This window comes from Ascaphus truei, chromosome 7 (genome assembly GCF_040206685.1).
Source record: "Ascaphus truei isolate aAscTru1 chromosome 7, aAscTru1.hap1, whole genome shotgun sequence".
Classification (NCBI taxonomy): domain Eukaryota; kingdom Metazoa; phylum Chordata; class Amphibia; order Anura; family Ascaphidae; genus Ascaphus; species Ascaphus truei.
Genome location: NC_134489.1, coordinates 67,336,189 through 67,360,738, shown reverse-complemented (window position 1 = coordinate 67,360,738; position 24,550 = coordinate 67,336,189). Strand labels below are relative to the sequence as shown.

Below are 24,550 nucleotides of genomic sequence, written 5' to 3'. Positions count from 1 at the left end.
AGATAAAAATATTACTTTTTTTTTATTGAGAAGCTTTAAAAAGTCTATTTACCAGGAGTAGCAAACTCCGGTCCTCAAAAGCTACCAACAGGTAAGGTATTTAGGATATCCCTGCTTCAGCACAGGTGACTCAATCAGTGGCTCAGTCCACTGATTGAGCAACCTGTGCTGAAGCAGGGATATATTGAGGTAGCTCTTGAGGACTGGAGTTGGCTACCCTTGCTATATACTATACTTGTAGTGGTAAGTGCTTCGTTTATCCAGAGATTTTTTTGCTCTGAAAATAAAAAACCTTTATACTACTATATCTTTTCCAAACCGCCATGCAAAAAGATGCAACAATGGGACATTAATGTCATGTAATCAAGCAGAACTGCACAATTAAACATATATTCTAGTAGTTTTCTTATGCCCAGACCTTCGCTGGCATTTAAACATGCTTTCTTTTCTCACTCAGTCACACTAAGGATAAAATGATGAACTGTACAGAAAGGCATAAGGATGATGGTACCAGGTGAAAATTGAACGGGAAAAAAATGTCCTTGGAAGAGAAAGCATTTCTGCAGAACAATTAACTTAATTAACCAGATGACATGAATATTCATAAGGCCGTTAATGTCTTCCACAGCAAAGAGATGAATGTGATGTAATGACTTGCCATTCAAGCATGTCTAAAATTCTCATGAAAAGCTAACCAACACGTAAGCGATTTGCTTGAAATATTTCAGAAATTAACAGTCCCATGGATATTCTTTATTATCTAGTAATTAATTTTGAAGGCATGAATGTTTTTGTACGAGCTGACCATTTTTCGTCTTCAACCTCTATTCAAGTCTGAATTTATGAAAAAAATGCATTTTTATGTATGTCCTTTTTTAGTGCATTTTTCTTTCATCCTGTCTGGTTGCTCAACTCTGAATTCCACAGCAACACATGCCTGTAGACTTCAGGCTTCACCATTAGCACACTACACAGTATATGATTCACTATAGGAGTCTATAGCGTACAGATCCACAAGGAACACATTTGTGTAACTTCTTGTGACAAACAGAGCCATTGCCTTAAATTAAAACTTCTTAGCACAGCTCCAACAGAAAGCATTTCTGATAAATCTAACACTGAAGTATGTGTTGTACTAGTATTATCCCAATTTTGCAGCCAGTCCACTGTTTAATGCTAAGTGCTAATTTCTTATCACAGCTTCTGCAGTATTAGTGAAAAAACATATTTCGCCAGTACTGAAGAGAAAAGCTCCCTCCTGAAATCTGCACTCGATATCCCATTAAAGTATATAATACATAACTTTTTTATGTTAATTAGAAATAAAAGAAAGACCATAATATTTATATTATTTTTTAACCTTCAACGTAAATTAAAATCATAAAAATAATGATCTAGTAAAAATCTAATGATGCCTATGGAGTAAAAAGAAAAAATAAATAAATAAAATAAAGAAATTATTTTATTTCTTTATTTTATTTATTTTAAGAAAAAAAAAAATAATAAAGAAAAAAAAAAAATATATATATATATATTATATATATGCAATTAATATCAAGTGTGCAAAAGCAAACGGGTAAATAATGTATAGTAAATGCTTAACACAAAGACCTAGATATCTATGTAGAAAAATGCAATTGGCGCAAAAAACATAACCAGGTCCCTAAAGTAATGGAACCTATTACACACCAGGATACAAAATATGTAGATACTGGTTCACTGTGATAGGAGATGGAACTAGACACTAAAATGTCTCAATGTATCTAGAAACAAAACAACGTGAATTAAACGTTAAAAACAAATACCAATGTGACAAAATCGGAAAAAAGATGGAAAAATATACATTAAAGGATAGTTCCTCTGTCTTCTTTGTGTCTCTGTGTTGGAGCACATTTTCAAAGTACCGTATTACTTATAGCTTAGTCTACAATATAAGAATGTGTAGCAGGTATCTGTGGCTTGTATCCTGGTTCACTGTGGTAGGGGGACCTTCACACCTGTGGGACCACACTGCTTGTCCACTACGCCGATGGATTTCGGCTTCTTCGCGCCTCGGTTCATTCGCCAAGTCGCCCTCTCTTATACAATGTGATGGGCAATTTGAATGGTTGCTATTGGATAAGGTTTCCTTTATTTATCTTTGTGTAGATATTGTAAGTATATCTGTAATCAAGAGTTGTAATGAATACAATACTGTCTGTGAGTGAGATGTACTTTATAGTGCAACAGAACGTAATGATCACCTCTGTGACACTGGTGACAGTAGTAACTTTGTTATTGGTGCTCTGTCAAAAGTTGTGTAAGGTTTATAGAAAAAGTATCTTGATGTGGCTACACTCACAACTAATTCAAAATAAAAAGTTATTTAAATAGTATGGTCTTTCTTTTGTCTCTAATTAATATTAAAAGTTATGCATTATGGAGGATATATGGGAGTTTGCTGCAAAAACCTCCATATGCGCAACCATTAAAGAATATATATACAAAACTCTATTCTACTGGTACCTCACCCCAAGTCGGCTGAAACAAATCTACCCTCTGGTGTCTGATCTGTGCTGGAGGGGTTGCAGGCAGAGAGGCAATGTGGTCCATATTTGGTGGATTTGCCCGGCGATACAGAAATATTGGATTACTATCCAAACTACTTCTTTTTTTTTTTTATAACTTAAATTTTTATTGAGTTTTACAGATATATTGTACAACAGAACAAGACATATAAAATGTAGTATGTCTACATGAGATATAAACTTATAACATATATTGGGTGAGTCCGCCCGGCTTTTCGAGCCCTACTTGGCCGGGCGGCATACTATTGTCTAATAGTTTAACTGAACAAATTAAAAAATTTAAGAAATATCATCGAACATATACCCGCACAAATAAGCCAACAAACAAACACAAAAAAAAAATAAGTGGTGGGGGTAGGGGGTGAAGGAAGGAGGTGGGGGGGGAGGTAGGATAGACAGTATCTGTGGTATTACTCCTCCTTTTAAACTACTTTTAAAGAAATAACGGATGTGTCCATTCCTATGGACCCACTGACTTTCCTGTTGGCTAAACCAGTTGAAGATGTTGGTCGCCCAATAAGAAGGCTGGTATAATTTATTTTGACGACAGCTAGATGTGCTGCGGCGGCCTCTTGGAAGAAGATAGCCCCCCCCCTCTAGGCAAACTGTTGAGAAAAGGATAAACAAGGTGATGCTGATGGAGAAATTGACAGCCTTCTTGAAGCAATCAACCGACGAATTTTATAGAACATGGGACCCGTGGCTGGGTCGGTGATCGGAACTGATCTAGAATTGAGACTAGCTCTGATGACCATGGGCGAACAAGGGGGATCACTGCCCCTCCCCCCCTCTCTATCTTTCCTGCTCTTTTATTATTTCTTTGTCCTTCCTGTATGACAGTTATTGGATAACGCTGGATGGTCCCTGTTACCATCTAGAGGGTAATCAATACACCTATTGTAGTGTTAACAAATGAAACTAGGATGTTGATCAGGTGTTATTTAATATTATTCTTTGTTTTTCTTATTTTCTATATTTACTGAAAAAAACCATGATGTTCTGTATTCAATCAATTTTCTGAGATATTGTGTTCACCCAATAAAAATATATATATAAAAAAAAAGTTATGCATTATACATTTTAATGGGATATTGAGTGATGATTTCAGGAGGGAGCTTTTCTCTTCAGTATTGGCAATATACATTCTGCATTCCTTTTCTAGCAACTATCCCCCAGTGCTAAGGCAGAGCGGATCACTCTATTGTATTGTATTGTATTGTATGTCTTTATTTATATAGCGCCATTAATGTACATAGCGCTTCACAGTAGTAATACATGTGGTAATCAAATAATTAACATATAATATAAATAACAGGTCATGATAATAAGTGCTTCAGACATAAAAGTAACATTAAGGAAGAGGAGTCCCTGCCCCGAGGAGCTTACAGTGTAATTGTTAGTTAGGGAGAACGTACAGAGACAGTAGGAGGGAGTTCTGGTAAGTGCGTCTGCAGGGGGGCAAGCTTTATGTATCGTGTTCAGAATATCCACAGTGCTATTCATATGCTTCTTTAAGCAAGTGTGTCTTAAGGTGGGTCTTAAAGGTGGATAGAGAGGGTGCTAGTCGGGTACTGAGGGGAAGGGCATTCCAGAGGTGTGGGGCAGTCAGTGAAAAAGGTTTAAGGCGGGAGAGGGCTTTAGATACAAAGGGGGTAGAAAGAAGCCTTCCTTGAGAAGAACGCAAGAGTCTGGATGGTGCATAACGAGAAATTAGGGCTGAGATGTAAGGAGGGGCAGAAGAGTGTAAAGCTTTAAAAGTGAGGAGAAGAATGGAGTGTGAGATGCGGGATTTGATCGGAAGCCAGGAGAGGGATTTCATGAGGGGAGATGCTGAGACAGATCTAGGAAAGAGTAGAGTGATTCTGGCAGCAGCATTTAGGATAGATTGTAGGGGAGACAGGTGAGAGGCAGGAAGGCCGGACAGCAGGAAGTTTCAGTAATCAAGACGGGAGAGAATGAGGGCCTGAGTCAGAGTTTTAGCAGTCGAGCAACAGAGGAAAGGGCGTATCTTTGTTATATTGCGGAGGAAAAAGCGACAGGTTTTAGAAATGTTTTGAATGTGAGGGGCGAATGTGAGAGAGGAATCGTGTGTGACCCCTAAGCAGCGTGCTTGGGCTACTGGGTGAATGATCGTAGTTCCAACAGTAATGTGGAAGGAGGTAGTTGGGCCAGGTTTGGGAGGAAGTATGAGGAGCTCTGTTTTAGCCATGTTGAGTTTAAGGCGACGGAGGGCCATCCAGGATGATATAGCAGAGAGACATTCAGAAACTTTGGTTTGTACAGCAGGTGTAAGGTCAGGTGTTGAAAAGTATATTTGTGTGTCGTCAGCATAGAGGTGATAATTAAACCCAAAAGATGTTATTAGGTCACCTAGAGAGAGTGTGTACAGAGAAAAGAGCAGAGGTCCCAGGACAGAGCCCTGGGGTACCCCCACAGAGAGATCAATAGAGGAGGAGGAGGTGTTAGCAGAAGAGACACTGAAAGTACGATGGGAGAGGTAGGATGAGATCCAGGATAGAGCTTTGTTCCGAATACCAAGAGTATGGAGAATGTGAAGGAGAAGAGGGTGGTCCACGGTGTCAAATGCTGCAGAGAGGTCGAGTAATATGATCAGAGTGTAATGACCTCTGTCTTTGGCAGCATGGAGGTCGTCAGTTATTTTAGTGAGGGCTGTTTCCGTGGAGTGAGCAGTGCGGAAGCCAGATTGTAGAGGGTCTAGGAGAGAATAGATGTTGAGAAAATGGAGCAAGCGAGAGAATACAAGACGTTCAAGGAGTTTAGAGGCAAAAGGCAGGAGGGAGACAGGTCGATAGTTAGAAAGACAGGTAGGGTCAAGCTTGCTGTTCTTGAGTAATTGTATGACTGTTGCATGTTTGAAGGAGGATGAAAGGTTCCAGAGCAGAGGGAGGAGTTAAAAATGTGTGTGAGCGTAGGGATTATAGTAGGAGAAAGAGGTTTTAGGAGATGGGAGGGAATGGGGTAAGAGGGCAAGTGGTAGAGGGAGAAGAGGTGATCAACAGCGACACATCCTCCTCTGAGACAGTGGAAAAAGAGTCAAGGCAGGCAGGAGGAGAGTTAGGAAGAGGTGTAGGATGGAAGGAAGAAACAGAGGGGATGTTCTGCCGTATGGATTCCACCTTTTCCTTAAAATAGTCAGCAAAGTCCTGAGCGGAGATGGAGGAAGGAGAGGCAGCTGAGGGTGGTTTGAGTAGAGTATCAAAGACAGATAACAGTCGGTGTTAGGACCAGTATGTCAGGCCAGAATCTGCACTTGTGTTAAGCATCCATTTTGTCTGATCATAACTAGTTAAGATTCTGTAGTCAGACTTTTGTTGAAATATAATTCCTAAATGCACTCAGTTTCTGCCAAATTACATTTCCTTTCTTCCTGCTCAGGATATTGCTAAGATACTTTCTGTATTGTCAGTCTCCTGCTCTTTTAGTTAGAATATAATAGACTGATTCTCTGAAAGAGGTAAAATAGTAAAACGTAGTTGCTAAAGATTCAAGGTCTCTTTTGATAACAGACAATGAATAAGCTATGTATTCAGATATTGCTTGTATTGGGAGAAACACGTCCCAAAATCATGCCACTAATATGTCCTGCCCCTAAATCACGCCTCTAATCAAAGCTACGCCCAAGACACACCCAGGATACGCCTATGCTACGCCTATGTTACGCCTCTAACCAATATCTTCTTTTTTCTGTATAAAAGTCATTACCCTATGAGTAATAAATTGAGACAAAGGATTTGAAATATGGCTTGCGTTACGTTTCATTTCTTTCGTATTCCCGGGCCTGTACGTTCAACAAAGATCGGAGTTAACAAGTGACAGGGCGGGAAGTCTGCTGCAAATGGTGCAGATTGTGTATCCAGTCACAAGGCCTTCAGCTTTTTGGCAGAGGAAAGGTTCATCTCAGTTCTGAAGCCTAGATGAGGAATAACGGTTTTCCTTCACTTTTGGTGTCAGAGTTGGGGATTCACAGAGGCGGCAAGTGAGTATATGTGATTTTTACATTGTCTCACCCCCCCCTCTGGGAATTTAAAAGACCTACATTGTGACTGAAGATTGGGTTAGAGGCCCTTTAACAAAATTTTTGGTTAGATTCCAGAAAATTTTGTGCACGACTGAACTGTTATATCTGATCTAGCTGAACGACAATTGTATATTGTGTAAAGTATAAGAACTGTTTTATTATTTATCTGCAATTATTTGTCATAATTTAGCTTTTTTTCTTTAAGCTACTAATGTGTGCTTACATGAGTAAGAATGACTCTGGAGGGAAGCCTAGGAATGTACAAGTTTTTAAATGCGAGTGTAAATCTGGTCGGACTCCTGAGGAATTTGTTGCTCAGACAGCTAGTGATTATTATTGTGACCCTTTTGTATGCAGAAGGTTGTTCTCGGCATGAAAATAAGGCAATGTATTTATAAGGCAGAGGGCAGAATAGACGGAGATCTTATGCTGGTCCCAGAAATCAATCAGGAAGAATAGCTCAGAATAATGGTGCCTGTTTTAACTGTGGTAATGCTGGTCATTGGCAGAGAGAGTGCCCATATCAGAGTCAGAAGCAGGGAAGTGCTTTGCCCGTGGAGGCTCAGAGTGCAAGCCTCTGTAAAAAAAAAAAAAAAAAACACACTACCTTATGTAAAAGAGTTTGTTTGTAACCCTGATGATTTTTTTCCTGAATGATTTCTTGTGTGAAAGATACTGTGGGTCATGCTGATTATCATATGTGTATAGGTCGCCATCCATGCATTTGCAGATAATTACAAAAAATATGAATATTAGTTGCTCATGAGGAAATCTAAATTTTAAAAAGGTGTACACCGAATATAGGAGAGAAATACCTCACAACAAAAGGGGAGTATATTCAGCTCTGTCCCTGGTTATAGTTTGAAAGGTTTATTCGTCCTGGCCAGGCGGATACTTTTTAAACCGGACACATTTCTTTTCGTTTGCGGTATTTCTATCTTAATGAAAGGAGGGGCACAGCCTCTCCCTTACAGTTTAAAGAATGTGAAGCATTCACATTAAAATTAACTAGCTCTGTGCTTAAGCAGTTTATTTGTGAGAACAAGGTAATGTAGAACTGTTTTGTTATCTGTTTATTTCTGTGAAGCTGGCTGTGTATGAGAGACGTTTTTGTGTTGAGTGTCCTTGTAACAGGGGACTTATCCCTGTTCAGGTAATGTGCCTCTAATCCAGCAGTGTGGTGGTTAACTGCTGGTAGTCAATTAACAAAACACCACCTGCCTGATTAGATGGCTTAGAAAGCCTGTCTTTTGAAACAGGAAGTGAGAGCTCCTTAGCTGTGACTGAGAGCTGAACTTGGGAGAAAGAGCAGAGATTGTCTTTGACTCTCACAACAGTCTTGAGCCCTGCCAGAAGAAACAGCAGAGCTGCTTTCAAGACACAGGGAAAACTTCTAAACCTGTATGCTGACCAAATCTGGAGACAAGGGAGCTGAAGCAGGAACAGTGAAGATTTTCCCTCCAAACCACAAGGAACAGATAAGACTTTCATTCTTAAAAGACTGCTTATATCTGCTTATTGCATGCTATGTGTTTGGGGCTGCAAGAACTGCTTGACTAAGGGAGATGTGAATTATTGCATAGTGTTTCACTAGAAATACTCCCAAGTGAATAGAAGCTTTGTTTCCCCCCCCCCCCCCTGTGTTTGGATGAATTTCCTGATGAAAAGGAAAAGGCACAATAAAGCCTTATTATAATTTCACATTATAAACGACTCCAAGTGTGTACCTCTGTGAACGTCCGTCTACAGTCCTGTATTGTGTGTAACCAGTAAGATAACACATTTCAATTTTATTTCTACAGGATTAAGATATGTTTGGGAATGTTTTTGTTTAAAAATGCTGGTAGAAGCTCACAAGCACTGTTTGAATTAATATATTGTATTTTATATGTATATAGCTATATTAATGTGCATAGCGCTTCAAATGAGGGTGTCCGTGGTGGCAAATGCTGCAGAGAGGTTGAGTAATATGAGCAGAGTGTAATGATATCTGTCTTTAGCAGCATGGAGGTCATCAGTTATTTTAGTGAGAATTGTCTCCGTTAAATAAGCAGTATAGAAGCCATATAAGACAGGTAGGGTCAAGCTTGCTGGGTTTTTTTTAGTCATGGTATAACTGTTGCATGTTTGAAGAGATTTTGTTTTAGTTTAAGAAAGAGCAGAGTTGAAACGGGATAGCATAAAATTGTATTGATGGAAGTTTGCAGGAATATGAGATTTCTTTCAGAAGGCATTCAGGTGAATGAGTGGAAGAATATTGCATGCTCTTGCTGGCATAGATTTGGTGTTTATAAGTCATTTGAAATATTCCCGTTATTTTAATTTTTGAAAGGCCATACAAAATGCAGTTTTAGGACAGCGTGGAAAGCTTCATATTTAACATTAAACTAATGTTACAATCCCCTGCGCGAGGGATTAATAAGACAGCGAAACCCATTATCTGCTATCCGTACTTTGAGGTTTCTGGCGAAAAGCCTGGAACAACTGGCTGTTTGCCAAGGAAAAAAAAAAAAAAGCGCTTTGAAAATTTTTTTTTTTTTCTTTTGAAGTCAGAGTATCTTTAAAAGTTAATGCTGGCCGTGTGCTCAGCACTTTGCAAAGAGTTCAAAATTATTTGTCTATTTTAAAAGGAAATCTCTTGTTCAGGATTTCAGGATTTTTATTATATTTACAGGTTCCCTATTGTTAATGCCACAGCTGTTAAAAGACCTACTGCAGGCTTTTTCTTTTAACACAAGCAGTAAATATTTTTATAGTCACTACACATACAAATCTATTTACCAGTTTAATTTTGCTATATATCAAGCAACCTGTTTTCATAAATATTTCTGTATTTTTGTTCATATAGATAATATATGAACAAAAGAGGGTAGATACATAGGTTATTGAAGGACTCTCTGAGATCCCTATAGAGGATCCAGAACTTGATATGTTGTAAATAATACACAATGCACAGCAGGTTCAGAATTTATTTGAAGCAATGTTAACTCCAAGGGCTCTTGCAGTAATAAAGTTTGCTGCCATACTAACAGGGCTGACAGGCCCCTGGTTAAAAAAATAAATTAATAATACCTTTGCAGATGTCACAGCAAAGCAGGTAGCAAGCCGTCCCTATGTTGAGGGATATATCATATCTGCCAAATTTATAATTTTGTAACCATGTATTCGTTTTTGGGTATGTCCTGGACATAGAGTTAAAGGACAGGGGATATATAATTGCAAGTGCAGTTGCATAAGTGAACAGGGTATACATTATATACAGGGCATTTCACATTTTTTTTTAGCAGAATAGTTACAGTGGAGTGTTTGAGGTGAAAGCCAGGAGTGACTGTGGGTGTGGGACAATAGCCATGAGTGCAGGCTGTTGGGATGCTTGATTTGTTAGGTGAGTTTTAAGGCTATTTAGTAATAAATGATTAAAAGGTTGACACCATGTGCATCAGAGAAAATGGCAGATGGCAGTTAGGTATGAATGAGAGTAAGTGTGTATTGGGAGAAGAGAGATTGATTTGTAGTTTGAGACAGTGTTTTTGTCCCCATTTTTGAAGATTGGGACAACTCTGGCAGTTTTCCAGGTCTTAGGGATATGGCCTGCAGACAGGATAGAGTTGATTATGGAAGCAATTGGTTTGGCACAGGCTGAGGTACCAAGTTTTAGGAACTTGGATTGTAGCAAAGTCAAGTCCACATTGGTTGCTTAGTTTAAAATTTGAGGAGCGTTAATAGGGGATATCTCTGTTTATATGCGAATGCTAACAATAGTAGTAACCATATTAATACAAGAATTTATTTCTAGGTATAAATTTTCTCCCTATGAGACACTTATGGGATGAGTTATGACCATCAGTAGTTCAAAGTAACGAATTAAGGACCATGTTATTGGTAATAAAACAATTAATAAGTATTGCCTGCAACTAATATATATTTTTGAGTCTTTCTTGGCACAGGTTAAAGCTGAAAGTGCACCTACGCGAGACGGGTTAATGGTCAAGTATTTTCTACGCAAGCACGCTCTTCATCCCAGATGAAAAGGCCATTTAAATACTACTCATCATCAGCATTGCAGTAAAAATGTGCTTATCATCATGGATACACATCACGCACGTCAAAATAGTGCCAGCCTAGGCACAAACAGCTAATAAAGACAAAGACATAGCACCTGCAAATAAGTGTTTTGATGGACACAATACTCTCTGACCACTAATCATCAAGGGAGAACGGTCATAGGCAAAAAAGTCCAGGCCTCAACACACGAACTTTGAACTTTTTATTTTTACAGGTTTTTATTATTTTTCAGTTACAATGTATATGCTCCATTATGTTTGTGTAAGTGGCGTCCCATAAGGATGACAAAATAGTATAAGGTATTATTTGTTTAACTCTGTTTATTTTGTTTGGATTTATAGGTTAATAGAATCTCCCTGCAGAATGATATCCCGGTGGGAGAATGTTTTATCAGTCAATCACACGGTTATGTTAATTGCTCACAGGTAGAGTTAGAAACAAAAGAGAGACACCCAATACACAAGTGCTAAAAAGTAGTCTATGGGAAGAATAAGTTTCGGGGAATTTATTCCCAAATGTAGGAGTTGGGTTACTGTATGACAGGTTTACAGGGATATCCTCAATCATACAAACACAGACATTTACTCACTTAACCAAGAATAGGTTTAGTTTAAATTAATGGCTCTACAGAATAAAATAGCTCTAGACTATATATATATATATTTTAGCCTCAAAGGGAGGGGCATGTATGTGCCCTAGTTAAAGCGCAATGTTCTGTATTTATCCAGGATTCAGGGACCATGGGGACTTGGTGGTTGGATTGATTTGCTTTGAGCGAAGCTAGCGAATGTTTTTGTATGTGTGTGTTTGTCCTACTCATTGCTCTCTATGTGTTAAGTACAGCAAAACTCTGATCCAGAAGTGCGTTGCAACTCCCACCGACGCTATGCCTCTTTGCGGTGATGATGTCGCCAGTCCCCCAGAAGAAGAGACTGAAGAAGAAATCAACTGGGCTGATATAATGGCCGGAAAAGAAAGGAATGAAGTTATGCACAACTTGGACATCTTGGTCCATCAGGACTATGAAATGGTTAACTGTTCTATTCTTTAAATAGACTGTCTCTTAAGGATATGGGGGGACTGAGAAGACTGGATATGAGGAAGGTGGGAAGTCACCAAGGGCCGTGAGTCAACCACAAGGAAAGGATCACAAGTCAGCCATTTTGACCATAGCAGTCATCTTGGTCCGTTTTGCCATTCTGAGTAAATGCAGTATGAAAGATGCATGCAAGAAGAATGTTTGTGCAGTCGCTCTTAGCGGAAATTAGCCCCCACCAATTCTCACAAATAGCTGACCCTTAAATTATGTGACATATTGAGATGTAAGCCATTTTCTAGTCTATAGAAATATTTAATGTTATATATATATATATGTCTCTATTGGTTACTACAAGGCCATAGTCATAGAGAAGAGTACCAAGTAAGGGTATTTGTTCTTTTAGAGAACAAAAAGGAGGGAATTGTTAGGACCAGTATGTCAGACCAGAATCTGCACTTGTGTTAAGCATCCATTTTGTCTGATCATAACTAGTTAAGATTCTGTAGTCAGCCTTTTGCTGAAATATAATTCCTAAATGCACTCAGTTTCTGCCAAATTACATTTCCTTTCTTCCTGCTCAGGATATTGCTAAGATACTTTTTGTATTGTCAGTCTCCTGCTCTTTTAGTTAGAATATAATAGACTGATTCTCTGAAAGAGGTAAAATAGTAAAACTTAGTTGCTAAAGATTCAAGGTCTCTTTTGATAACAGACAATGAATAAGCTATGTATTCCGACATTGCTTGTATTGGGAGAAACACGTCCCAAAATCATGCCACTAATATGTCCTGCCCCTAAATCACGCCTCTAATCAAAGCTACGCCCAAGACACATCCAGGATACGCCTATGTTACGCCTATGTTACGCCTCTAACCAATATCTTCTATTTTCTGTATAAAAGTCATTACCCTATGAGTAATAAATTGAGACAAAGGATTTGAAACCTGGCTTGCGTTACGTTTAATTTCTTTCGTATTCCCGGGCCTGTAAGTTCAACAAAGATCGGAGATAACAAGTGACAGGGCATGAAAGCTTCCCGGGAAGTCTGCTGCAAACGGTGCAGATTGTGTATCCAGTCACAAGGCCTTCAGCTTTTTGGCAGAGGAAAGGTTCCTCTCAGTTCTGAAGCCAAGGCGAGGAATAGCGGTTTTCCTTCAGTCGGCGTGGGTTAGACTTGTGCATGTTGATTAGAGAAGAAAAGTAGGCTTGTTTAGCTTGCAGGAGGGCAGAGTTGAAACAGGATAGCATAAATTTGTAGTGAAGAAAGTCTGCGAAAGTATGAGATTTCCTCCAGAGGCGTTCAGAGGAACGAGTGGAGGAACGCAGCATGCGCGTGTGGGAATTTAGCCATTGTCTAGGGTTAGAAGGGCGAGTGCGGCAGAGAGAAAGCGGGCCATGTAGATCAAGAGAGGAGGACAAGGCAGAGTTGTAGTTCCTGACCAAGTTGTCAGGGTCTGTAGCAGAGCTGAGAGAGGAGAGGGAGGAGCGTAAAGTGGACTCAAAGTCAGGTAAGTGAATAGAGCGCAGGTTTCTGCAGAACCGGGGGGTAGATGGAGGTGGAGAAGGGGAGAAGCGAGATAGAGAGGATGAGGTGATGGTCAGAGAGAGGAAAAGGGGAAATGGAGAAATCAGATAGAGAGAAGTTTTTAGTGAAAACCAGGTCTAAGTAGTGGCCATCCTTGTGGGTGCTGGCTGCAGTCCACTGTTGAAGGCCAAAAGAAGAGGTTAGAGAAAGAAAGCGGGAGGCCCAAGGGAGAGAGGGGTCATCAATGTGGTAATTGAAGTCCCCAAGGAGAAGAACAGGGGAGTCTGAGGAGAGGAAGAAAGAGAGCCAGGATTCAAAGTGAGAGAGAAAGGCAGAAGGGGGATGAGTAGAGGTAGGTGGGCGATAGATGACCGCCACATGGACATGGAGAGGAGAGAAAATCTGGACATTGTGAGCCTCAAAGGAGGGAAAAGCAAGAGATGGAGGAATAGGAAGGGTTCGGTAACGACAGAGAGAGAGCAGGAGCCCCACGCCTCCACCCCTGCCATCAGTGCGCAGAGTGTGGGAGAAGGAAAGGCCACCATAAGAGAGGGCAGCTTCTAGAGCAGAGTGAGACTGAGTGAGCCAGGTCTCAGTTATAGCAAATAGGAGCGGAGAGTGAGAGAGAAAGAAGTCATGTACAGAGAGGAACTTGTTAGAAAGGGAGCGAGCATTCCAAAGAGCACAGGAGAAAGGGAGAGAGGAGGGAGGGTGGCAGGGGATGGGTATGAGGTTGGAGGGGTTGACACCAGAGGGAGTAGAGTTTGCAATTGGCAGGCGAGGACGAGTGCATGTAGGAATAGGGCAGGGACCAGGATTGGAAGAGATATCCCCAGAAGCAAGGAGGAGAAGCATGGAAAGAAAGAGAATGTGTGAGGATGATTTCTAGGGGTGTTTTTTAGTGCAGGTGATATAGCTGTGTGGTGTCAGAGGGCGCAGGTAAGAAAGGAGTTCATGTGAACTGAGAAGTGATGAAGGAAGGAGAGATGGAGATATATGAATAGAGTTGGAGACATAATGAAGCTGGTAAAAAGAAGTGCATAATTTGAGAAGAAGTGAAGTCACAGCAAATATAAATGGTAAAGGCAGCATCACAGCAGTAATGATGCAGTCTGGTATAGATGATATCCTCCTTTCCAGCGTAGTTCAAATGCAGGAATCAGGGCCAATTGGGGGTGTCCACTTCCTCACTTCTTTTGTCCTTCCTTTTAAACTTGAGTTGTTCAGTAGTCCTGCCACTTATAATGTGCCACTTGGATATATGCTGCATGCAGACTAAAGCTGTTCTACCTGGGTTTATATGGGCCTAAACAGTCACCTGACAGTTAGGTTCTGTCTGCTTAATTAGCACATCTGAGGCACATTGTCAACACTTAATTTGATTACGGGTAGACAGAAAACAGCATTAAAATATGTTTTTTACCTAGCATTGTCACTTGCATATACTGTACTATAATACACACAGCAAAGGCTTCAATGAGAGGATGCCAGTGATTCCCAATACGGGGTTCGTGAGGTGTCTCGAAGAGGTTCATCAAAAGAAAATCTGCAATGGCGGCTCCCATGTAGTATAGTGGGTTTCTGAGCCTGTGTGAGGACTGCAAAACTGCACCTTAGTATGGGAGGTATAAGTGTAAATTACAACAGGCGCTTCCAAAGTCGCTCCCCTCAATGCTTTGCATCCATAGTAGCTAGGCATTATGGGGTGTAACTTTAGAAGCTCACCTAGTAATGACAGTTATACCACGCATGCTATCTGCACACACTGAGGTGTAGTTTGGGGCCTTATTAAGTGTGTGTTACCCTCACCAGCTCAGGACATTATACTGCCTGGGATCGGTCAAACAGTTTTATTAGCATCAGTCTGATGAGAGGTAGGTAATAAGATTGATCAAATAGGGGTTCGCAGAGAAAATATTTTCTAGCAGGTGTGTACAATATAAAAAAAAGCCGGGAACCCCTGCTCTATGCCCTGGTAAAAAAACATTTAGGTTACATTTCAGCATGATATGGGGGTAATTTATTAGTCCTCTTGCCATAAAGCTGATACAATATTAGTGAAAATAAACACCACCACATAAAAAACATCCAATTATGTGATGTTCATCTTGAGATATATAGTATGTGTGCATTAATAACTGTCCCACTACAGTTGCCCTTTGTTACACACATTTAGGGCAAGATGGTAGTCATCTACCTAGTAAATACAGTACTGTTCCTAAATAGTGGGTCATTTCTTCTAGTACTATGGCTGCAATCCTGGTGTAAATACCACCACTGCTTTCTATTGGATTTTTTCTTTGAACAGAAACTGGGGTTGCATAATTTTTCAGCCAGCGCTAGGAATAATTTATCAAAGTCTCTCTCTATAAGAAAAACTGGTATAAAATAAAAAAATGTTTCCCCTTTAGTAATGCTAATAATCAGTAGACGGGAAACTGCTATATGCTAAGCTGGAGATGTACAGTAGGTACAAATATTTGCCAATCACTTGTTTATATTCTACATTTTATGGTGGAAACAAATTAGTTTTTAAAAACATTGTAAAACATGATTTCTTTATTTTTACTTTAAATGATGAAGCTAGTAGGAGAGAGATGCAGATAAATAGATACATTTGCTTAAACTGCCATTCATTTCTATGTTTTCGATGTAATTGGAGAGAATATTAACAACAGGAGCTTGAGCTTGTACCAACCTTTGAAATGGTTTCCTTTGGGGTCAGTCATATTTTATGCTGGTCATGTAAAACTATTCACCAACAGTCTCTGGAGAACAAATACTAATGAAGAGAAACCGTGACCTCAGCATGTCCAATTTTCATGGAGTGAAATGTTGGAGCGATTCCATCTCATAAACATGCAACAAAATTCTAAGCAACTATAATGACAAGTGAAAGTCAAACAGCTAACAATTAAATGGTTTTTCGTCTGTGAATCTCAGTTATTATAATGTTACTTCCATTTTTTAAGAATCTAATACCTGCAAAAACACTTATATTTGGTTTAGATGAGCACGACACAATATGAATGTATACAGATAAAAGTGTTACAGGATATAGTGTTTCCGGAATGATAAGGAAGCTGAAACAGATGTAATTAAGATATTCTTGCATTTTAAGTTACACTACAAAACATTATTATTATTATTATTTTTTTAAGATTATGAAACATAATATTTCAATCATACTGTATATAACAAGTACTTTGTTCTGTGCTAAATAATAGGAGGATTTGATTTGTATGTAAATCTAAATAGGATTTCTCACCTGCTGGTATTATGCCAAGAGGAAGTGGTGCTCTGACAGGCGTGAAGATAGAGTCCGTATTCCTCCCAGCATCCATCTGGGCTCTGAGAAGTAGACCATGGACAACCTCACTGGCTGATCCATCACCACCGACACATACTATTCTGTGCAAAGAGATTTTTTTTCCATTACTTTATTTTATTTAGAAGCTTGTGTTACAATACTTATAGCTCATAATATATGGAACAATAGAGGTGGGTAAACATTATGAAATATGATGAATTTTTTTTCATTTGTACAATATTTGAAATGGGTTAATATAGCTGTAAGGCATGAGCTATATTGAGGCAACCTCTCTCCACCCAGTATACAAAATGGGAATATTTAAAGATGTCTCACATGCAGAAGCAAAGATCTCTCAATAGAAACATTGCTCATTCCTTTTTTCTGCTACAGTATTCTGTGATTTACAATACATTTCATAATCAGTCATGACATTCTGATTAATTTCTATAAATTATAGGGGAGCGAGGCAGCCATAAAAACCTTACATAAATCAAGTCATAATTTAGGGTACTGCTAATTATCATTAATATGCAAAAGCAGCAATTACTTGCATGCATTTTTATTTACAATTTTTCTCTGATTGCTTCTTTGTGAAGACATTATTTATTTCAAACTTGTTCTTGAAATACAAATCACATACAAGGTAACATATTTCTAAAATAATAAAAGGCTCGGATCGTTGTTGCTTACATAGCAGATGTCATTCTTCCCGCTACCCCGGACAATGAGATTATGATAAAAAAAATTATGAACTGTAAGTTTAAAACAAAAAAGTATTAAAAGCATTGGATCAACTGATCCAATTAAAACAACATGTTTAATAGTTTAAATTGATGGATGTCAATTGATGTCTTATTTTTTTTTATTTTATAAAAACAACTGCTGCAACACGCACTATCCCCAGCTGGGTGAACAATATGAAGGTTTAAATCTACAGTGGCATGAGAGGCAATAGGAAGCTATGATGTATTTGCCAGCATCACACGGCTGATTTAGACCTCCATGAAACGCCGGCAGCACCAACAGAGGTAAGTATCTCGGGAAGCAGGGGGTCAACGGAGCTGAAAGTAATGCAATTCAGCCCCGGAGACCCCCTGCTTCCTACCTAGAGGGGGGGGAAAAGAATTGAACATAAAATGCTGCTTAAAGTAGTAACTTGGTACAGAATAATCCAACTCCAAAATCATGCTAAATTGCTGACTGTGTATGTAAATCCCCATTAAGGGCCAGAGGAATTTAATGTTTATTGAGGGAGAGGAATATACAGTACCAAGACATTCTCCTATTAGACTTGCACAACAAATATGCACTTAAACAATTTCCCCATCTGCTAAACTCCATGAATGGACTACAATTCTACTCCTCTATATTACTAGAAAATAAAGGCAACTGTTAACTTCCGTGCCATGGCTGATGTCCCAATTAACAACTCTGCTTGTGACCAGAGCAAGAATTATTGGTAGTGGGATTGTGTTAGGTAGCCCATATATGAGTCTTTAGTAATATAAACAAAAAACTCTCCAATTAGATTGGCTTCCCAGAACAAGACAAACCTTTACAACGTGTGTTCAGTTCAAAATAAAATTGGTGCAAGTAAGGCTAGGGAGTGCCAACAGCACTCCCAAGAAATACTAGACTGGTAAAAATACAAAAAAGTCCACAGCACTCAAAAATAGAACTGAAAAAAAACCCTTACATTTTAATAGAAGATAATACTGAAAGACAATACAGGGCAAAAGCAATGTTTCCAGCCTGCATGGCCCTTACCATTAAAGCTTGAGAAACAGGAGGTTTTTTTATATTCTACTTTTGAGTGCTGTGTGCCTTTTTGTATTTGTACCGGCCCTTAAAAATATGACGTGGCAACCAACACCTTTTTCCAACTACAATATCCGACTGTAATGTGATTACATCCCCAGTTGTCCAACATGGGAGATTAAATAAAGTAACACACAGGGCAACATGTACAGTGTAACAGCTTGATGGTAGAAAGCAATATAATGAGAAACAAAGTCCCTAATCTTCTCAGGTTAATTTGCCACCACACTTATGTCTACTAAAGAAGTGCAAACCTTAGTACTATCCCAGAGGGTAAAAAGACAATTGATTGCGGTTCAGCAGTTCTGGATGTTCATTACTAACTTTGATCTATTCATCCATTTCAAATGGCCAACTTATGAATGTTTCAATTTTGCAGTATAGACAACCTTTCCGTGAGATCAAAGCCATTTCTCGTGTGCATACAGTAATAACATCAGCAACAAATAAATGCAATTCTGAGTGAGTTCATTCCCTGCTGCCCAGCTAAATGACTTCATTGTTGCCAAACCATTGTTCTTGTGGTTTGTATCGATAGCAATTCTTTCATCAATTTACCTGGAACAGGCTTCAAAACTTCCAAATGGGTAATTGATTTTTCAATGTGATGTGGCAATGCAAAAATTGAAATGTGGAAAACACAACAAACTACAGCACATTTATTATGACAATCTTTAAATTTTCAGCTACTCATTTTACCTGACGAGCTTCATATATTTGTTTTAATATTGTTAATTACATCCCCACAAATGTTGTGTTCTTATTTGGCTCTTTACAAACAAACAACCAAACATAGTTTATTGTTTTTCTTTTTAGATTTTTTTTAAAGTATATTGAAGTTATTAACATTTAGATAAAGTTGAACAGTGGGCTGCCATGGTGCCTCTGGTGCTGTAATTTATGACAGAGATGCTCAACTCCAGTCCTCAACACCCCCCAACAGGTCAGATTTTAAGGATATCCCAGCTTCAGCACAAGTGGCTCAATGAGTGGCTCAGTCTTTGAGCCACCTGTGCTGAAGTTGGGATATCCTTAAAACCTAACTTGTTTGAGGGGTCCTGAGCACTGGAGTTGAGCACCCCTGATTTATGACACAGGAAGTCCCAGGTACTGTAGACATCATTATAGACATCAGAAAGATACAATGTTACAAAAATTATCTAGCAACATAAATACTTCTAACACAGAGGGTACACAACTGCAGAAGAAATTCTGTCAAAGCAGCAGCCCACCGATAACACACTTTTTTTTAAAAACTGGATGGGTAGCAGTGGCGGCCCCAGGACCTTACACGCACTATTTCCGGCTTTCAGGACTCCCTGATACAGAGATTCTTGCTGGTTAGGGTGCTGGTTTTTAAAGCCCCTGTGTCATGTGGACCAATAGGAAGCCATTACGCTTAGTATATATAGGCCTATGCATTACTGTATGCATTCCATGATACTTGTTAAAAGCTATTAAAAAATATCTCAAGTTCTTTAAAAGATTACAAATAGAAGTGAATGAGTGCTTTCAATTTACTGGAACTCTAGTGCATGTTGCTTTGTGGGACTGCACCTATAAATATGTCTTCGATCATTGCTTGAGCAGACTGGCTTTGTGCTGTTGTTACAAATGGTTTCAGGGAAGATTTAAGCTGTTTGAAGTGAGGCCATGCCAGTGACTCACAAATATTGAAAATACAATTTTACCCCAAAAAGCGTTGAATATAAACACAGAAAAATACAAAACAGCCTCTGCAATATTTATCACCCTTGTAATTTCCTTATATCTCATATAACAATGAATTAAACAACTACAATTATGCTGAAGGGAAACCATTATTTTTCATGGAGGAAATGGGAATCTGTTTTGTTTTATGCCAAAAAGTATCATAACCACATGGAGTTTCTGGAGTGCTGTGTTATGAACCTTTGTTAGATTACTACATATCATAATGGAGAAAGTTTGTTATCATTGTTAAAACTGTTGTTGAGAGGTGGTATTAAAATATAAATCCGTTTTTTAATTCTAAGTATTAGGGATTGGGCTATTTAAAGCAACATATTTATACTTTTGCTTATACCCAACGTGCAGATTCTGTCCACAGCAGCCATTCAATGAGGCGAATGATGTGTATCAGAGCAAAGTCCTCCTTATTGACTTCTTTAGCTCACTGACAATGACACTGTTGGTGTCCATTTTAGTTCCTGCACTGCACGTGTAATCGCTAAATCTCCATGATGTACAGTAGTCTTCAAGTGCTAATGAGACTGCTGTACTGATCCTGGGGAACCATAAAGCAGCAGTGCTCATATCAGGTCTCTTCTAGATTAATGGATGACTAGTTCCTCCTATTAAAGACTAATACTAACATAGGGGGTATGTTATCATGGTGGTGCAATTGGCTCTTACTTCGGTCAGAAGTCAGAGGAATTAGTAATGAAATCTCAATGACCTTCCACTTTCTAAGAACATAACGATGCATACAAATAACTTCTTGATAACTCCCAATCACAATATCACAGGATATCTGTCACGGTAGCTAGTGACAGGGTATAATATACACCAAATATCTGGGTTGAATTGAACACGACTTAGATATAATAAATATAGTTTATTCCTTAAAGAAGGAGAACACACAAGATGATACAAATAACAGACAAGAAATAGACACTTACTTAAGGGTTGGACAATGAAGCAATCAGGTACCGGATTGGCAATTAATTCAACAATACAGGTTCAAATGAAGACATCACGAAAGACACGAAAGACAATGGGTATAGGGTTTACACTGGTTTATATAGGATTCCAGCCCCATACGTTCACAGAGGGTGTCAGGCATTGGCCATCAATTACCTCCACCCAATGACCCTTTGCCACCTCACTTGAGAGGCAAAGTCATACCTGCCCACAGGGCTGGACATTATTCTAATCAGGGGCTCATTTTCCTAGCCCCCCTCCCACAAGACCGGCGTCTGAAAGTCTGCTTGGGACAGGAAAACTTTTGTCCCAAGGTGTGAAACACAACACTTATCCCAAGCACCCATGTCCTGCTCTGTTTTGTTCCAGCATACACAAGCAAGGTGGGGGAGCCTTTGATCAGGGGACTTATTGTAGACCACTTGTCTCCCCCCTGAGCATTAACATACCATTTGGCCTCTGGTTTTCCCAGGCTTAGGAATACCAGACCCACAAGATAATACATATCTTAATATCTACACATATTAAAATAATCCGTTCTGTGGGTCTGAGCGGGCTGAAATTTGCCAGGTCCTCATGCCGCAGGACCCTTGCCATAGTGGCCAAATATCAGCCTTCCACGACCCCCAGAACCAGAGATACAAAAATATAGTTTAAAAGCACATTACAAAAGTGGCTTTTTTCTGCCATGCAAGTCAATGGCAGAAACCTAAACTTTACCATTACTCTGACTCCGTTCTGTTGCCCCGAGAGGGTCGCTATTTGCCATGCAATCCTGCCGGAACTAGGACTACATGGTGACCGAATCTCAGCCCTGTAGGTTGAACAGAACCGGAGTTACGGGGTCCAGGTTTCTGCTCATTCTGTCTTAGCCGTTTCAAAGCCACGCGGCTTTCTCTGCCATTACGGTCAATGGTAGGACCCTCCTGGCCGGCGCGATCTGTTCTCGCCGCCATTACTAGTCGGACCCTGTTGGGGTCAAGTGAGGGGGTGCCTAACATCTAGGGGCAAAATGAATTTTATTTCTGGGTGCCCTAGAACAAAAGTTCCTACGCCAATTGGCCGTGAACTTGACCGAGGCCCTAGTTCCCACGCCAATTGCGCGATCAAAGCTCTTTTTTGACAATGTTGCCTTGCGGTTTGGCAGGCTGCCAGCTCGTCTCCGGAGGTCGGCTTCCAGGGATCCCCATTGAAATGGGTGGCTCCATTGACTTTCAATGGAGAACCGCCGCTCCTCCTCTCGAACGCCACCTGCAGGTCTTCTAAGGAAACGGGCCCAAATCGCCGGAATCTCTATAGGATTGTATTGAACCCCAATGGCGACCTATGGAGAAACTGGAAAATGGAGCCTGCAAAGGCGGGAAAAGGGACAAAGGGCCATAAACACAGAATTAACATTAACCCTTTCCCTCCCGCATAGATCCCAGTGTATGTGTTGGTGCAGACACTGGAATGGGAACACTACATATTCACAGGGGGATACACATTTGGTGCTGAAGCAGGGGCATAACTACAGTACTGGACATCATTCCAGTTAACCCCTCGCCTCCCAGGTGAGAGCAGGGGGTGGCCAAATGGGGTGTAACCCCTTTAATACCGGGCCAACCCCCCTCTCCTCCCATGACAATATCTAAATGATTGCTTTGACCTTTTATGCAGCCCTGTTAATGTAGATGTACGTCTTAAGATGTTGAAGCTATCTTGTGAAAGGCTTGCTATACCCTACATATTGTGAGTACACTTCTTTTCTGTCTTGTGCTTTAAATACCGTTTATTATTGAAGAGCATATTGAAGTTAAATACGTTTAAAAAAAAAAAAGTTAATGGCGAGTAGTCATGTTGACACTGTACAGTAGTGGTAATGTTTATTTCAGGACATTTCAGATATCATTGACATCAGTATAATTCCATTATTTCAACTCTCCCATGATGCTAGGAAGTTACAATGTGACAAAATGATCTAGCGACACAGATACGTTTAACACTCGTAATATATCACTGCCTCAAATGAATACTTCGTATGAAAATCACACTTTTTTCAAACACCTGATTCTGCTGTTATTAAATGATCCCTCTCACAGGCTGAGCAATAAATGTCATCCCAAGAAGTGACAGCTAAACAGCAATGAAGTACAGTACAATGAAGGTGACAATTCACACAGGAAAAGCATGTGTTCCATTCCTATGATCAAGCTGGATTATTTTACACATATGCAAAACAAAAAGTTATTACTTTACTTAAAAACATTCAGATTACATTTGTTCCTAATTGGGGCATAGTCTTTATAGTATATATGTATGTGGTGACAGTTAATCAAGACAATTATTTAATGCCATAGCACCTTCACGCATCATTTGTAGAAACAAGTTAAGAGCTTTAAGTCAAGGTTTTCTTTTAATTTGTACTTTTAATGGGATTTTTCACATAATTATCTACTGTTACATTTTTTTACCAACCAATTTGCGTATAAATAGTCAAGCTCTGCATACGCAGTCAGCAATATGTAAATATGAATTAATGAAAATGATACTATTTTAGCTGAGAGGACAAACTGAGGTTTTGCAAATGCGGCACAAAAACTAAAACAATATAGTACTCTTTGTGTCTAATAAGGAAACTAATTGGAGTGAAATCACTAGTAAACATGTGTGCACAAAACGATTTAACTCCTTCAAGGTCTATGGCGCTTATTCTAGTAGCTCCAAAGTGGTCGTTGCCAAACTACGCGGTTTGGCAAGTTCAGAAGTGGTGGAATGAAATGTGAGAAAAAAACCTATTGCAAACCGCTTCTAAAAAAAAAAAAAGTGACAATCTGCCCGGTTTGTATTTGCTTTAGAAGCGGAATGACCAAAGGTGGTCATCCCCAGACTGACTTATGTGTTTTGCTCTCAGCCAAACCCATAGTTCAGGCTGTTGAAGTAACTCGCAATACTAATCTCGCCACCCTTTAGATGGCGTTTAAAAAAATGTGAGTTTTTAGAAGCGGTTTGCATAATGGAGCTATGAGAATAGCAGTTCTGGACAAAAAAATGCAAATTGGAGGCTTTTTTGTCAAACCGATCAGATTGTCAGAGTAAGAGAGAAGCCGCTTGATCTAGCAATTACTTGATCTACTGTACACTGGCTCCTAGTGGAGCAAAGGGTTCATTTTAAGATTGTGACCCTTACCTTTATGGCTATTCATAATCTCGCCGCCCTTACCTTTAGAACTGCCTAATCAGTAACATTCCCAATCAGGCCCTTAGATTTGCCATCACCCCTAAACTGATTGAGCCTCGGTTTAAGGTCAATAAAGCTGGAGGGAGAGCTTTTGCAAGGACCGAATAAGCTCCCCTCTGCTTTAAAAAATCAGGGAGCTTTACTTCCATTCAGAAATGAACTAAAAACATTCCTTTTTAAACAAAACATTGCAAACAGACCCCATTACCCTGGCAGCCAAAACCTATTGCAAACCGCTTCTAAAAAAAAAAAAAGTGACAATCTGCCCGGTAAACAGACCCC

At 39.5% G+C, this 24,550-nt stretch overlaps 1 protein-coding gene across 7 annotated transcripts in view; it reads right to left on the bottom strand.

Annotated features, from left to right (window-relative positions):
* CERKL (CERK like autophagy regulator) overlaps positions 1-24,550 on the bottom strand; it is a 291,588-nt gene that overhangs the window by 150,201 nt on the left and 116,837 nt on the right. For all 7 annotated transcript variants that reach the window (XM_075608917.1, XM_075608915.1, XM_075608912.1 and 4 more), the window contains one exon: positions 16,504-16,646. In XM_075608917.1, the coding sequence (XP_075465032.1) occupies positions 16,504-16,646 (143 nt within the window). The remainder of the gene's footprint in view (positions 1-16,503; positions 16,647-24,550) is intronic.